Source organism: Pterocles gutturalis, unplaced genomic scaffold (genome assembly GCF_000699245.1).
Source record: "Pterocles gutturalis isolate BGI_N339 unplaced genomic scaffold, ASM69924v1 scaffold26248, whole genome shotgun sequence".
NCBI classification, from domain to species: domain Eukaryota; kingdom Metazoa; phylum Chordata; class Aves; order Pterocliformes; family Pteroclidae; genus Pterocles; species Pterocles gutturalis.
Genome location: NW_010126373.1, coordinates 1 through 16,629, shown reverse-complemented (window position 1 = coordinate 16,629; position 16,629 = coordinate 1). Strand labels below are relative to the sequence as shown.

General features: G+C 41.9%; 2 protein-coding genes across 2 annotated transcripts; one reads left to right on the top strand and one right to left on the bottom strand.

The window, feature by feature from the left end:
- Positions 1 to 266: 266 nt before the first annotated feature.
- On the top strand, positions 267 to 12,016 carry CHERP (calcium homeostasis endoplasmic reticulum protein; the record flags this gene model as incomplete). The annotated part of the gene is made up of 16 exons (XM_010078977.1): positions 267 to 448; positions 1,246 to 1,383; positions 1,617 to 1,768; positions 2,121 to 2,232; positions 2,583 to 2,672; positions 3,299 to 3,533; positions 3,844 to 4,022; positions 4,403 to 4,799; positions 6,707 to 6,945; positions 7,769 to 7,902; positions 8,188 to 8,274; positions 8,568 to 8,717; positions 8,834 to 8,950; positions 9,425 to 9,519; positions 9,987 to 10,172; positions 10,917 to 12,016. Coding segments are annotated over 16 exons (2,531 nt in total), but the record flags the coding sequence as incomplete, so codon positions are not given.
- A 539-nt stretch (positions 12,017 to 12,555) lies between these two features.
- Positions 12,556 to 16,583, bottom strand: LOC104460813 (chromosome unknown open reading frame, human C19orf44; the record flags this gene model as incomplete). The annotated part of the gene is made up of 7 exons (XM_010078975.1): positions 12,556 to 12,648; positions 13,067 to 13,233; positions 13,362 to 13,457; positions 13,884 to 14,355; positions 14,701 to 14,777; positions 15,340 to 15,697; positions 15,957 to 16,583. Coding segments are annotated over 7 exons (1,890 nt in total), but the record flags the coding sequence as incomplete, so codon positions are not given.
- Between the last annotated feature and the right edge of the window lie 46 nt (positions 16,584 to 16,629).

Genomic DNA, 16,629 nt, shown 5'->3' with positions numbered 1-16,629 from the left:
GCTGGTCTTGTGTTGGAGTCATTCATCTCGAAGTGCACAAGGAGTTGCTGACGCTCCTCTTTTGCACCATCCACCCTTGACTGCAGTTCTGTGAAAATCATTTTTGTTTTGAAAATCATTTGAATGAAAAAATGATTTTCATTTTGCATTAAGAAACTACGCAAAGAGTGAGGGTCTGTTTTGGAACCAACGCGGTTTCCACGTGTGAGCTGGTGGTAGCCAATTTCTCTATGAGGTTTACTTTAAAAGTTTATTTTGTCCAATAGTGTTGTGCAAGCAAAGTCAAGATATTGAGGCCACCGCACAGATCCAGCCGCTGCCCCAACCGTCTCTCCCACCGGCTGCACCTATCTCGGCTCCTCAGGGCACTCCTTCCGTGGAGGAACTTATCCAGCAGAGTCAGTGGAACCTGCAGCAGCAGGAGCAGCATCTCCTGGCTATGAGACAGGTTGGTTTACGATAAGCACTCGGTTGGTTTATCCTAGACTGCCAGTGGCTGTAGAAATTAGGAGTGAAGGCAGAGAGCAAGGTTTCCTTCTGACTAGTGGCAGTGGCATTGCGCGTTGGTGAAGAGAGGGGTTGGAACTTGATCTTTAAGGTCCTTTCCAACCCAAACCATTCTATGATTTTATTTGCTTGTTTTTGTTCTGTGGCAACTGCCGTCATCTCCTTAGAACAAATGTATCTGATGTGCTATCAAGATCAATCTTGGATTAAAACTGTTTATTTATTGTGTGAAAAACCCTGTTGGTTTGTAGAGTGGAATAAATTGTGACTGCTTTAGTCTTTGTTTAATGCTGCAGGTTGCTGGGAACTGCAGGACATTCCGGCTTGTAGCATTCGAAGGAGGATTCTCATTAGGGGTGGGAGGTAACGGCGTGCTTTGAACTGGTTGGTTTTTGTAGGCAACGTTTTGCTGTTAAAGCTATTGGGAACCAAACTGGAGAGTTCCTGGACAAAAGCAGGATGCCTAGACTATGTTCTGTACATGTAGGAGCTTCCTGTAGTTATTTTTGTTCATGATGGAGAGATTTTACAGGTGGAAATGAACTGGATGTTTCCTGAAGAATGAGAAGAGTCTTCTCTTCTTAAATAACTTGAAACATTTATATGTATTCACATTGCTTTTAAAAGGTCTTGGTCTTTGGAGCAGCTACTTGTGGCTAAGAGGACAGGGATATAGCAGCTTAGTTCTTTAATAGTTCTTTAGTTCTGGATTTTTTTTTTTTTTATTCTTTTTTTCAGGAACAAGTCACATCAGCAGTAGCCCTTGCAATTGAGCAACAAATGCAAAAAGTTTTGGAGGAAACCCAGTTAGATATGAACGAGTTTGACAACTTGTTGCAGCCAATAATTGACACTTGTACGAAAGATGCAATCTCAGTAAGTGATCTAAATCGGAACAGTCATCTGGTGGTGGTGTGGATTAAATACAGTTTGAGTTTTGAGATTGTGCGTATAGTGAACAGCAGCTTTATTGCTGTGTTGTGTGGTGGGTATGATGATAGCTGTTATGGGAAAACTTCCCTTCTCGCAGTTATTTCAGAGTTCGAAGAAGTCCGTATGATGTGAGCACATTAGACTAACTTAAAATATTTGAAATTTGCTTTTCTAAGGCTGGCAAGAACTGGATGTTTAGTAACGCAAAATCTCCTGCACACTGTGAGCTGATGGCTGGGCACCTGCGAAACCGCATAACGGCAGAAGGAGCTCACTTTGAGCTTCGGTTACATCTCATCTACTTAATCAATGATGTATTGCATCACTGGTAAGAATGAAATTGGGGGTTTCAGTTTGATGTTTTGATTAATTTGTTGGAAGTCTCTCCACTAGATGCGTTGTTAGTTTGACTAGTCACCTTTTCTTTTTAATGTATTTATTGTTTTTAGCAGCTGTCTTAAGATGTCTGTAGCTGGCACAAAAATCTAGTGTTTTAAGAATCAAATTCAGCTTTTCTCTACTTTGTGCATTTTTCCTCCAGAGAAAACTTTACAGTAAAAATGTAAAGGAGGGAACTCCTATTTTATGAATCCACAGCTTTTAGTACAGCGGAAGTGTATATGACAATGCTCTTAATGTAACAGTGACAGGCAGTGACTCTTCCCATTCCTTTTTTGAAGCCAGCGGAAGCAAGCACGAGATCTTCTGGCCGCTTTACAGAAGGTGGTTGTGCCTATTTATTGTACCAGTTTTCTAGCAGTGGAGGAGGATAAGCAACAGAAAATCGCCAGAGTGAGTATCTGGTTTGGGTTTAACTGGATGCTTTGCTTTGTTAGGTTAGTGCTAGGCAAATTCACAAATACGAGGGGGGAAGAGGACCACTGAGATTTTATTGTAGTCTAATTGTCTTCATAAAGTCTATCACAGAATGTGCTTGAGGTCATGTTAAACTAGAGCTTTAAAAGTACTTACGCATTAATTAAAAGTTATCATATTGATGAATGCATCTGAATCTTTGGTGGTTCAAAGACAAGCGACAAAATCCGAAGTCTTTTGACAAAGCTAGAGACATAAAAGTGCTGTGCTTCAATTTTTGTTTTATTCATCATTTCTAAAAACCTTTCACTCTTGAATTTATGCAGCTTCTTCAACTGTGGGAGAAAAATGGGTACTTTGATGAGTCAATTATTCAGCAATTACAGAGCCCAGCTCTCGGACTTGGCCAGTACCAGGTTAGCCACAAAAGAAAAGTAACAGTTTTCTTATTTATGTCAATATTTTGAAAACAAATTTAGAAAATCCTTTTTTGAGCTGTAAATATTAATTCCCCCCACCCCCCTCTTGATGTTGTTTACGAAGGATTATGGAAATAATGTAAAGCATATCTTTGTTATTTCAAACATTCAATAATTCAGCTGCTGGTATGATCCTGGAAAGTCTGTTTGCGTTTGTAACTACTACAGTTGTGCATATTTGACAGTGTGTTCTCTTTTTATGGAAATTAATGTTTGGTAAAAAGGAAACTAAAGAAACCACAGCTTTAAATTGAATACACGAAGCAGAAAATTGTTGTGGCAGCAGGAACTGTTCATTTGTAGCATTAATAATGAATGCTGTTGATTTTAGCTGTATTTGAAAGCTAGGCGTTAATTTAGACGGTGGATTCTAGGCTGCAGAGAATATTTTGGAAATATTCACAGAGCGTGACTGGGTTCTTCTGCCAGCGGGTTATCCTGCTTTCCCATTCATTTCTTGGGAGGAGGTGGAGAGCAATATAGGAGATTCTGAATGAGCAGGCAGGATAACGAGCTTAGGTACGGTGTTAACGTGTTCTTCTTAATTGATCTCATTTCATCAGGCAAACCTGATCACTGAATATGCAACGGTAGTACAGCCTGTGCAAGTAGCCTTCCAGCAGCAGATACAGAACCTGAAAACTCAACACGAAGAGTTTGTGAACAGTTTAACACAGCAGCAGCAGCAACAAATACAAATACCACCGCTAGAGAACGAGGTGAAATCCACACCCCCGCCTCAAGCCCCTACAGCAGCACCGGCCTCGGCTCCACCATCTGCTCCAGTTACACAAGCAGGTACTAACCTGTGGGTTGCAACATTGAGGGTTTTGGGGGTTTTTTTTGCTCCTTTTTCAGTCGTGAAGTACTGTGCTGTGCTAGTTTGGTTCAGGAAAAAGCCTGGCGCTGTTTGGAGGCTTGCAGCTGGCATGGTTTGATGCTGGAATATGTAAAGAACCAAAGATATGAATGTTAAACTGAGATCCAAAATCTTCTCTCCCAGTAGATTTCTGCAGAATATTTAGACATCCAACAAAATTCAGATCAGATGGAGCCTGCTGTAGGTGTGCTGGTGTTTTATTAACTACTTGTGACCTGTTTTTTTCAGATGATGGTAAATCTCAGCTGCCTCTCACTGGTTCTACAGAGTACGACACAACAGGATCTGGAGTGCAGGATCCTGCCTCTGGCGGACCGCGTGGCCCTGGATCTCATGATCAGATTCCTCCAAACAAACCCCCCTGGTTTGACCAACCTCATCCTGTTGCACCGTGGGGTCAACAACAGGTAAGAAACAGAGTTCTGAAACACGATGTAGAGGAAGGTGGAGGTTCAGAATGACCATCATCATCATTGTTAAAGTGTGGTGAAAAGCTGTGAAAGTTATAAATCCAGATAAAAATGGAAAGCTTCCTCATTCTGAGGCCAGTTAAAAGCAAAGAATAAGTTGTATTTTGGTTTGTCAACCATCCCTGTGAACAAGCAGAACAAGAAATACTGTCTTGGGTACAGAGCTGTTTGGTTCAGTAGCAGTTTGGTCTTTTCTCTGAAGCTGCAGTTGTTCGGACCTTGTATTCGGAAAGTTCTTTCACTTGTGTGTGTTGCAGATTGTTTTTATTGCATTGGGGTTTTTTTGTAGCCTAATGACCAGGCTTCCTCCCCGCCAGGGACCACCTCATTGTCCTCCATGGAATAACAACCATGAAGGAATGTGGAATGAACAGAGAGATCAAGGCTGGAACAATCAGCGAGAGACACCTTGGAACAACCAGCCCGATCCTTCCTGGAACAACCAGTTTGAAGCACCGTGGAACAACCAGCACGAACAACCTCCATGGGGTGGGGGTCAAAGGGAACCTCCATTTCGAATGCAGCGGCCACCTCACTTCAGAGGCCCATTTCCTCCACATCAGCAACATCCCCAATTCAACCAGCCCCCGCATCCGCATAATTTCAACCGCTTTCCACCTCGCTTCATGCAGGATGAGTTTCCACCTCGCCATCCCTTTGAAAGGCCTCCTTATCCTCATCGTTTTGATTACCCCCAGGGGGATTTTCCTCAAGGTAAAGTGTGTACCAGGCCAGGTTTTCTTATGTTGTGATGCTGATTGATATTACAAAAAATTTAGTGCTTTGGGGTGACAGCTTGGTGGACTGTTGTGGTTTTCCTGAGAAATGCAGAGTTTGGGGGTTTGGGAAGCTCAGTAGGAAGTACATGCAGAGCTGGAGGCTTCCTTGCTTTTTGAGCCTTCCTTCCCTAACGGGTGCAGATAACCAGAAACTGTAATCCAAACTCAAGTCAGCACCTCTCCAGGCACCCCTTTTGTGACTAATTCACTTTAAAAATAGTAAGCTCAAAGGTGAGAAGCAGCATTTGCTTTTAAATTTGATCTCCTGCACACCAGGCCAAAGATGAGGGCTCTTCAGCTGTGCTCTCCGTCGATGGAGGAGGTTAGAGGAAGCCAGGCTTGAAACATCTGTTCTTGTGCATACATTCATCCATGCCCTTCTTTTCTTCTCTTTATTTTTACTGAAAAACTCTCTAAGTATCTGCCTGGATATTGTGGGGCTTGGTAGTGTCTGGTGAAGTGCTCCTTACCTCCAGTTCTCCTTTCTGTTTTGTTTTGCTGTCTTGCTGGAGCACGGGGATGTCCGAGAGTGTAGTGGGAGTGTCGCTTGCCTGGTCTGTGTGGCTCAGATGTGGCTGTGGGCTCCCTCGTGAAGTCTGGTATAGTTCTGCCCCAGTGTAGTTTCTATTTCACGTGCAGAGTTGTGATTATTCTGGAATGATCCTTATCAATGTGAAGTCTAAAGATCACTGTGGTTCTGTATGACGAGCCACTTAAAAGAGCAATTATGTTGCTATGTAGGAGTTGCTATTTTAAGCTTAAAAGATTCTCAATTTTCCAAGTTCAAAAAACATTTAAAACCAATGAATTGGAGTGTATATATTTAGGATTGTGATTAACTTCTCCAGTAGAGATTGTTCCTTTTTTTATTTTCTTTTTTGGGTTTGTTGTTTGGTTGAGTTTTTGAGAGCTCTGGTAGTGAGTAGGGAGAAGAGCTTTTCTTGTCCTGGGGTAATGAAGGTTTAGGCTCTGGTTTGGATTGCAGTGGTAATCCAAAACATCTGTTGTTTCATGTAAAGCTGTTGGAGCAGGGGGTCCACTAAAGCAGATGGCTAAAATTAGGAAAGTGGTGAAGCGATGACGACACAGGCTGTGTTCAAGTCCTGATGAAGATGAGTGAAATGACTGGCTGAAGGTTGGGCAGTGGCTATGATGGCTTTTCTTGGAAAAACTGTTGGTTCTGCTTCAGAAGATGTTGATTTTCAGTCTTGTGGTTTTTTTCTGTATCGTGCAAAGAGTTCAGCCGGGTATCCTGGTGTTCATGGCAAATGGTTTGTCCATCAGTGATTGGATGGATGTCATTCACTTCTCTGTTTTAACAGGATATTATCTCTACCTCTTCTCGAAACACCTCTTTAAACAAAGTATTTTCTTGTCACCTCCTCATGTGAGTTAATTCCTGCCGTATTTATTTCTTTATATTTGTTGACTTGGCCTAGAGACAGAACTAATTACAGGTCCATGCTAAGCCATGATTGTGTATTTAGGCTTCAGAAATAGATCCCACCAGTAGCCCTGGTGCATCTGAAACCTTCTGTTCTTCAGAGTCTCTCTCTTGTGGGACTTTCTGACCACAGGATGTCCCAAAGTAAGCAGTGGCTTAGGGATGAAGTATCCTGTTGCCTGAGGGCAGTTGCTATGGCCAGGGAGGGAGATGCAGCGCAAAATATCCATGAATGTGGACCTGTAGCCAGCCTCTAGTTCTCCAGTTCTGTTGCTTTTCTGGATCTGCAAGGCTCTGGGTGCCAAGATTGGTTTTTTAGGATAAATGCACTAAGTACATCTCTGATTGCCTTCTTTCTCTAAGGCTAAATAAAATGTTTTAACCCTCTCATTCTGCAGAAATTGGACCTCCTCATCATCATCCTGGTCACAGATTGCCTCATCCTGGAATCAGCGAGCATCCTCCGTGGGGAGGGCCACAGCACCCTGATTTCGGGCCACCCCCGCATGGATTTAACGGGCAGCCTCCTCACATGCGGCGACAAGGGCCCCCTCACATGAACCACGATGATCCTAGCCTGGTGCCAAACGTTCCCTACTTCGATCTTCCTGCTGGACTGATGGCTCCGCTTGTGAAAGTAAGTGCTTGCGGTGGGCCTCGACTAGATCAAAATCCCGTGGTCAATAATAGGGACAGTTTAACACAGACATTGATCATTTCAAATCTTTCCATCCAGCAACCATCGGGCAAAGTTGTTGTGGGGTATACAAGGGCAGGAGTGGGGGGAGAAGGTAGTGAAAACGGTAAAATGTTCAAGTGTTTTGTCCTGGTGAAAGCTATTTGAGCTCATACATGTGAAAGACTAATTTGATCTTGAAAATCGTACCCCCATTTTTAGAACATAGAAATCCCTGCTGATTTTCAGATGGGCAGAGGGACCTTGCAGTTCTGATGTGGCCACTGTCTCCTAGTTTTTGGTGTTCAGAGTTTTTTTCTTACAAAGATGTTTTGCAACACTGATGTTATATATACAAATGAAGAGGACAGAGAACAGGAAATGTATCTGTATCAGCATCTTCGGGGATACATACATTTATGCGTTCTGTGTTTGAGGTGACAAACAGGTCTCTTCCATCTCTAACGTTGTGTCACTCTCAGCATACACCAGCTTTTGCCAGGCGTCCAGCCAGCCACTGAGGTGGACACATGAGGTCTGCATTTTATCTACCTGGCGATCCAGTTAATGCTGCAACACGTGTAGCGCTGGCTTTTCTCATAGAACCCAAAATGGTAGTGATAGCACAAGAAAGCCTTGGGTCATCTGCAGAATCCTTATTTCTGGACCATTTTTTATCCGATAGTGAAATGGGAGGTCCCTACACAGTTAAATCTGTATTTCTCTCTTCAGGTAGCCACCCCATGACACATGACACGAATGTAATTTGTTTTGTTTCCGGCAGCTTGAAGATCATGAGTATAAACCTTTAGATCCTAAAGATATACGTCTTCCACCCCCAATGCCCCCCAGTGAGAGACTACTGGCTGCGGTTGAGGCATTTTATAGTCCACCATCTCATGACAGGCCTAGAAACAGGTAAGAGTAGGTATAGCTAACGGTCTGGTAAGGAAAATGCCCTGAGAAGCTCTCTCAAACCACGAAGTGCCTCTCTCTTCCTTCGCCTGTGTCTTGGTTCTTCTAATGCTGAAATGAGAGCTCTTGTTGTATTTTAAACTGCACACGCTGTTTGATCTCGCACTGAGATTTGTGAGACCTTTTTGCCCAGTTCCCTACAAAATCCAGCGGCAATCCTGAACGTCTCTGTTGATTGAAGTAAGAGTTTTACAGATGTCGGTTCTGTGTGTGGTTGATTTATTGCAGTGAAGGCTGGGAGCAGAATGGACTGTACGAATTCTTCAGAGCTAAAATGAGAGCAAGGCGGAGGAAAGGTCAGGAGAAGAGAAATAGGTGAGAGATCCTGTCTGCTGTCTTCTGATGCATGCTGCTTGTTTGGAAGGTGCTGGGAATACTTTGGGCTAAACGTAGAGTGTTCAGCAACATGCTGATGGAATAACTAAGTTTCAACTCGCTGGAATTTCTCTAATCTGCAGAAAATAGTTTTTGCCACACTCAAGTTTTCAGTGGATTGTCTGCAGAAATACAGTGCTTGTGTGTGATATGAATTTGATCAGAAGTATATTTGTGTTTGTTGAACTTCTCCCAGGAGTTTCACTGGGTTTTCTCTGCTTTTATCTGTGCAGTGGGCCTTCTAGGTCTCGCAGTCGGTCTAAAAGCCGAGGTCGCTCATCCTCACGGTCCAATTCACGATCTTCAAAATCATCTGGCTCCTATTCGAGGTCACGATCTCGCTCTTGCTCTCGATCACGATCCTATTCACGCTCTCAGTCCAGGTAGAGTGCAACGGGCTGAATCGGGGACTGGATGGGGTGGAAGAAAAACAATCCTCAGGGCTAAACAGGGAACCCTGGATGTTGCTCTAGTGATCTCCTGTGCTCTCCCTTTCCAGAAGCCGGAGCAGGTCCCGCTCTTCTCATAGCCGCTCGCGATCACGGTCACGATCAAGATCGAAATCGTACTCGCCAGGAAGGCGGCGCCGGTCCCGGTCTCGCAGCCCCACTCCTCCGTAAGCTTGTGTTTATTTCTCTTTTTACCTGAGTTGCTTGGAAAAGTACCAACAAGAGTGCTTTCTCATGAGCTGGGTGTATTAAGCATTTCAACAAAGTAGAAAAGAAAATGGAAAGCAGATTTAGAAATGACTTATTTACTAAATGTCCTTATAGAGAGAATATTATTCTGTTGTGGCGGCTTTTTGTTATAACAAAACCCTGTGCAGCTGGGTTGCCTTCCTAGGAAGCAGGAGGAATCCTCCGAGTACTCTCTTAGGAAGGCTGTAGTGTTTGATTTCCCTTGTACTGAGAAGCAGGCAGGGTGTTTCTGGAACCTTTACAACACCATAATCTAACAGCTTTATAAAAGAACAGCTTGATAGAGTGGATGGGGTTACCCTGGGTGTTAATGTTTAACAGAATATGAGTGACCTTGCTTTGTGTCAGAACTGTATTGCTTGTTCTTAATTTGTTCTTTTTTATTTCCTTAGTTCTTCTGCTGGTTTGGGCTCCAGTTCTGGGCCTCCTATACCAGAATCAAGACTTGGAGAAGAAAATAAAGGCCATCAAATGCTAGTGAAAATGGGTAAGATGCTGTTCTGGAATCTTACACAAGCCAGGAAACAAAATCGGGCACTAACTCTTGGGTACAAGGATATTCAGAGCTATAAGTGTATAGAACATGGAGCAGGGGTGGTAGTTGCCTTTTTGGGATCGATATGGAAGACATCCCATAGAACTTGCCCCCCCCAAGGTATTCCATCTCCCTGTGGAGCAGATAGCAGGGTTGACTGGACACATTGGGCTTGCGTTTTCTCTCCCCTTGCCCTCTTAAAAGTTTTTAGGGGTAGTGCTGCTGTTTGGCAGCTCCCAGAATCTCTGTGTTTTAATGCTTTTGAAATAGATGGGACAGTTCATATACTGTCTCAGGCTGTTACCATCCTGCTCTAACAAATTGACACTTTCTTTCATGGTTTCCAAAATGTCTGTTTGTGTTCAGAATTCTAGTAATAAAGAAAACCCACAGGATTGCAATGTTTGTCCTTTCTGCAGGATGGAGTGGATCTGGTGGACTGGGAGCCAAGGAACAAGGAATTCAGGATCCAATTAAAGGAGGGGATATCCGAGACAAATGGGATCAGTATAAAGGAGTGGGAGTTGCATTAGATGACCCTTATGAAAACTACAGAAGAAATAAAAGTTACTCGTTTATCGCACGCATGAAGGCCAGAGACGAATGTAAGTGAATGTTTCTAAGCAATTTAAAAACCTGTGCAGACTTGAGAGTGATTTTGTACTATTTACTGTAGACTGTAAACCCAAATCTAAAGACTAATAACTCTAAATTCTTTCTAATACAATGGATACAGTAGAACAGGTAAGTAGACATATACTCTTAATTTCTCAGCTTTCTTTTTTTTTAGGAGTTGTATTGTATTCTCATTTCGGAAACAATTCATTTGCCCGTTCTGTGTAAGCCTCTCCTGGCAGTGATACCAACATCTTTAAATGTTACCCTTCAAAAAACAGGAGCAATCCCAGAGGTAGTGGAGGGAGCAGGAAGGTCTTTGTGGTTGGAGTGAAGTTAGACTATGCTTACTGTTTGGCCCTGCCCAATTCTGAGTTGCCTAAAATCAGCGTTGTGTTCTGCCAAAGCCAGAACTGGTAATGAACTCACTGCAGTGCAGGAAGGTTCAAGAACAGTGGAGGTGCTGCTTAAGAGATGAAGACAATTACCAAAATGGAGAGAGTCTGTTATGTAGAACAACTACACTTGCCAATGACTAAAAGGAAAAAAAAAATTGGCATGCTAAATGAAAAGTCACTTCTGCGTATGGCTGCAGTAGATCTGTGTAAGAAAATGGGTTCAAACAAAGCCCAAAAGGAAAGACTCCTTATTAATAGAGCCCTTATTCCATGAAACATTTCAGACAGCTTAGGTAACTGCAGAATGAGTAAGAACTCTTTTCGCTGTTGTTTCAGTGAAGCGTGACACGCAAGACCCTCCACCACCCGAATAAGACTCTCTGAAGAAAGATGTCTTGCATCTTCTACAAAACATTAAACTTGTATAAATCAGGATTAAAGTCTGGAGGAAGTGACAAATGAATCACTTAAAAACTATGGTGAAAAATGGAAAGCTATGACATGTACTTCAACACTTGTCATTTAGTGCTTAAAAAAGGCCAGTCGTTACTATGACATGTCTAGCAAGTTTAACAATTTCCATTTATTTTGCAAATTTTTTTAATTAGTTGCCCATTTTATACTAGAATTAAACCCCGGCCAAGCTCTCCCTAGTCCAGGATTGCGATTGATTCATTCCTGTGGAATACAAGCGTTATCTGACACAGTTGTATGTTCTGTAGTTCCATAATGTATGTTTATTTCTCTCAAAAGGTTAATTCTATTTGAAGTGGAGGGGTGCTGCCTTGGGATCAAGTCAGACTGATGCTGAGCAGTGTATCCTAATGTCTAAAGGGGGAAGGAAGCATCTAGTTCCAGTACAGGTGACCTATGAGCACTGTGCGAGCTTGTTAGAACCTACCCTCCAACCTAACGCCCCTACACACCAGCTGCTGCAGTCACAACACGAGGGTTCACTGTTGTAGCTTTTCGAGCGCTCTAAGGGATGTTCAATGCTTTGTAACGGAAGACATTCTTTAAGCTTTTTATATTTTTGTATATACACCCTTTAATAAAAGCTAATTAGTTGAATAGAAGAGAATCAGTTTTCTCTGCTCTGCAAGTTTCTAACAGTGAAACGTTCTTGGAACCTTCCTCGACTCTAAATGAGAATAAAAGCCCTTTTGTAACTGTTTCCAGAGACCACCAGCTGAAGATGTTAGGCCCTTACACTGCACTTCCACTCCAGCCGTCTGCGTGGTGGTAACCTCTCCCCCTGTCATGTGTTTGTATAGCTGAAACCCTCTTCAAACCATTCGATTAATATGGTGAAATATCAGTTTGTTCTAGATCTACTGTAGTTGTGGAACTGTAACTGTCTGTGAAGCAGCATACAACACCTGTATGTTATCAACTTGTGAATTTTATTGGTTTGCTTTTCAATAAACACTTTTTTTTTTTAATAAAAGTAAAATGGTGGCTCATTTCTGAGAGTAAATGGATTTCAGTACATTGGCTGTAAGCCTTCCTTGTACTGAATATATCTGAGCTTTGCGTGTGTTTGGTTTTGTAGTAATCTGACAAGGCTAATTATATATAAACTGTTTAAATATGGTGCTAAAGTCAGGATAGGATATTTTTCTACTGTGATCGTATTCCCTGGGTGCTGTAGTACAGACTTTCCCTTCTACCATGATCACAGATCACACGATCTACATGATAAACCTGCACACTGTGCTGACTTACCACACTCCCTTTAGAGAGAAGTGTTTTCTTGGTTTCTTTTTTGCTGAATGCTGACATAGTCTGGTCGAAGGCTCCTGCCTATTCTTATAGCATGTACATAAGTAAAAAAAATCAGATATAGAAAAATAAATTATGTATAACAAGATATAGACCTGTTTAGTACAAATCCTTCCAGTACAGTTCATAACATTTTTTTTCTGTGCAATGTGGAAGGGTTTCTTGTTCTGCAAATGTAAACTTTACTTAAAATTCAGAGCCAAAGCAGTTTTTCCTCCTGTGCTTTCCGAATTTCTTCACGTGCTTGCTCAATTGTTAGAGGTGGGGATTTGTGATTCTTGATGTACTGCAAAAAAAAAAAAAATTAATATACAAGTCTCCTTATTCTGTAGATAAACACTTTCTAGTATTTAATAAATAATAAATCTTCACATCATCTTCATACTTTTGTATCTTAGCAAGAGAAACCAATACTTCTGTTGCGATGTTAGGAAGATCCTCGCTCCTTTGAGGACAGCTAAATGGCACAGCTTATTCTTTCAAAACTGGCCTCCAGTAAGACTTCAGTCTTTTTTTACTGTATGAACTCCTGACCTGTTATCAATACGGGCACAAGCAATATAGTATTCTTCTATGAAGTATTTTATTCAATGATAATATGAACTTTATCTGATTAATGAATAACATGCAAAGATAATCTGTTTGATGCAAATACTAGGAGTGTTCGGAAAGGCATAGATATGTACTCTCTCTATCATAAATACCTCTTTAGCCTCTTCCAAGGTATGGTAGTGGAACTTCTCACTCTCTAAGGACTCCACAAGGGAGAAGTGAAGGTGGTGAATGTTCTTTACAAACTGCTGAGTCAACATCAGGTGCTGTTTCAACATGTTGTTTAAAACAAGAACTGAGGGGCTGTATGCTGTCAAGGCTGCAAGAAATGGAGAGTATGTATGTTAGTGATATGTTACAGGGGGACAGTGAGGGCTACGCAATCCAAATGGGTTAGATGCATAAAATACAGTAAAACAGAATAGTAAGAAACGTGTTTTTCAGTACCTTCTACTGCGTCCATGCTGATGACGTGACTGGCAATCGGCACTGGATCAATGTAGCTGTTTCCTACGGGTGGGTCGAGTACTGCAGTGGCGTTTGCTGTGCCGGATAAAATCAGAATGAGTGGGTTTGCAGGGCGGGAGGGTTTAGTGCTAGAATTCGGTCTGTGATGAGTGATCACTTTAGTAACAATACAACAGTAGTGTTTACAACAGAACAGATACAATAAAAGTGTTGAATTCTGTTTAATATTAGGCTCTTGCAAGCTCTGTCGCTAACACTAGCTCATCCATCCTGAGTTCCTGGTGTGGTTTTTTTTGGTTTGGTTTTTTTAGCAAAAACCAGTTCAAATTCTTATTCTGTTGTCCAATCCCAATCTACAGATACCAGATTCAAGTTTTGAGCTTTAGAAAGTTTTTAATATCAGCTAGGGGAAGCTAGTACTGAAACTAAGACCTCTAGGCTAGCATATAAAATACAAAAATATAAAAATTGCCTGAATAGGGCAATATCTCGTGAACTTACTCTTGGACCAGCAATAGGTGAATGGCAGATCCACTGTCTGAACTGCAGTTTCTTTAACGGTTACTCTGTGTACCTGGTCATGCCGCTCTCTGGTACATAAAGGTGATGATGCTGAAGATGGGTGTTTTCCAGAATGCCTGCAGTTCTCAGAATGTTCCTCTGACATTTTGCATGCAGATTTATTGTCTGTTGTAGACAGAGACGTTTCAAAGTCTTCAGAATATTCTGAATTAACAGTTCTCTCATCATGATCAAGATAATCCTGCTTGTGTCTAGGAAAATCTGCAGCAGCTCCACTTAAATGCTCAGAGATTTCTGCTTCAGTCACAGTTTTTTCAATATCCCCTTCAGAAGCATCATTCACACTGGTTACTGCACTAGGCATTTTAAGAGAAGTTTGGTCTTTTTCCACCAGGAATGCATCTTTTTTTGGATTTCTGTTTGATTCTTGAGTAATTTGAATGTCTGTTCCCTGTAAAACAAAACAGCTGTATGCTAGGAGAATCAACAAAATAGAACCTAGAATATCCATCCATTACTCTTCACCTTTTCTGCAGCAAGTTAGCTCCAACTTTATTAGGAAATAGAAATGTTGCTCTTTTGTCTCACCTTGCAAACTATGCAGCACTGTTACATTTACTAAGGAAATGCTGACACTAAAAAAAGAATTTGGTCAGGTTTCAGCGGACAGTAAAATCCTGATCCTTATGGACATGCCCACCCCAGATAGCCTATGAGTAGAAGTATTTATTTTAGAATATCCACCCTCCACCAAAGGCAGAATGGAAATCTCTGCTAGGAGGGAATTTCTACTTACTTTCTGCTTTAATTCTGCTGTCTCACTGGTGATATTTGGTGCCAAATCATCAAGGCTCAGGATATTCAGTTTGAAGTCTGCAATCAAATGACAAATTGTCACGAGACTTTGCATGAAAATTACAGTATGCTTTCCCTTAAGCAAGAAAAGCAGAAAAAAACCCCCCAATACTACATTCCTAGTGTAATACTAAGAATTAGTAGCAGTCAGTCACTCTAACCCTTTAACTTAGCAGCAGCTCTTTCTGAAGTTTCCTCTTTTGCTGGTCGGTGGATCTGCTAACCCAAGTTCAAGAGATTCTTGCTGCCCCTCATTTACACTTGTTCTCACTCAGACCCATTGTCCCACTGATACAGGAAAACTATTCTAAATGTTGTAATTGTTTTGCTGTCATATTTAAGAGTCACCCAGGGAAGCACCATTAAATTGAACCCATTAAATCAAAAGCCAGGAAAAATATATTACACAAGAAAAAAGAAGCATCAACATAATTCCTTTGATAAAGCCTCAGTTTATGTAAAATTACACCAGTAAAGCCTTTCAAAGTGAGTATTTGCCCATGTTTAATGGTAAATTTATCAGTAGATTATTAGTACAATTCATGACAAGTCTACTGAGACAATATTTTAGAACACTTACCACTTGAGCTGCTGCTGGTTGAATCTTCTGCATCATCTGCTTTTGGAAACAATTCATCTAATGATTTTATTTCACTTCTGTCACTTTCAAGTGATATTTGGCTTTTCTTGGTGTTGCCTGTTGTAGGCAGAGTGATCTTTACAGTATTGTCTTTCACAGAAGACAACAGTGACTGAGATCTCATATTACCCCATCCTGACAGGTTTCTGCTGGCTGCTGAAGGTGTTGGTGTATTAACTCTACTGTAAACATCTTTCTCCAAGTCTTTGCTATGAGAAGAAGATGCTTTAGGTACTTCTGTTGGTGAAATTTCCTTATGAGATGGAGGAGGCATCGCTGACAAAACTGGAGCCTTACTCTTTTGAAGAACATGAAAAAAGAAGTTTACATGTTCCTTCATTAATTATGTGTAGATCACTAAAAAGGAAAACAAACTATAACAGGTGAAAAACAGTAGCTTTAAATTGTGAATTGAAGTTAAACCATATCATGAGCAAGCCACAAATGAAAATTTCAATTTACTTTCTGGTGTTATCTAAATAGAAAGTTACCTACCAATTAAACAATTTCATAAAAGTGTAAATAAAAAATACATAATCCAGTGAAGCCTGTATTACCTTTCCACCCCATTCTGAATGACTTTCAACAACCTTCCGATTCTTGTTTCCACTGGAAAACTCCAAAGAGCTCTCCATCAATTCTCTTATTTCCTCTTCCTCACTATCCAAACCAAGCTGTTGTTTAACCATAACATTCTTCTGAGGGCTTTGGGTGCTTTCCTCTTCCTTAGAACAGGCATTACTAAGGTTTTTATTTCCACTGGGGGTAGCATAATTCTTCAGATATTTCTTGCCCCTTGCACTGTGTTCGTGACTGGAAGCAGAGGAGGAGGACTCTTCATCCAAAGCCTTCTGGCCCAAGTCAGTGTTTTGCAATTCCATCTGCTTTTTCCGATTCATGATTTTGCTTTCTAGTTGTGCCACTTTCCTCAGAGCTGAGCTGGACCGTGCGCGGGCAGCGCTTCCCGCAGTGCTGCTCGCTGTCTGCACAGCGCTTCCCGACGCCTGGCACCACCGCCTTCCAGGTACGTTTTCACTGTGCGCCTTCAGGAACCTGCTGCGGCAGAACGGAGCCCTTCCAGCTTCCTCCAGCTCCCTGCCAGCCGCAGAGCGGTCACCCCAGGACCGAGGGAGGCCGCTGCGCCCGGCTGCGGTGCTTCTCCAGCGGGGAGCATCGCCGTGGCCCTGCGGGGAAGAGGATGCAGAGAGCCCCCGGCTTCAGCTCCCAGCT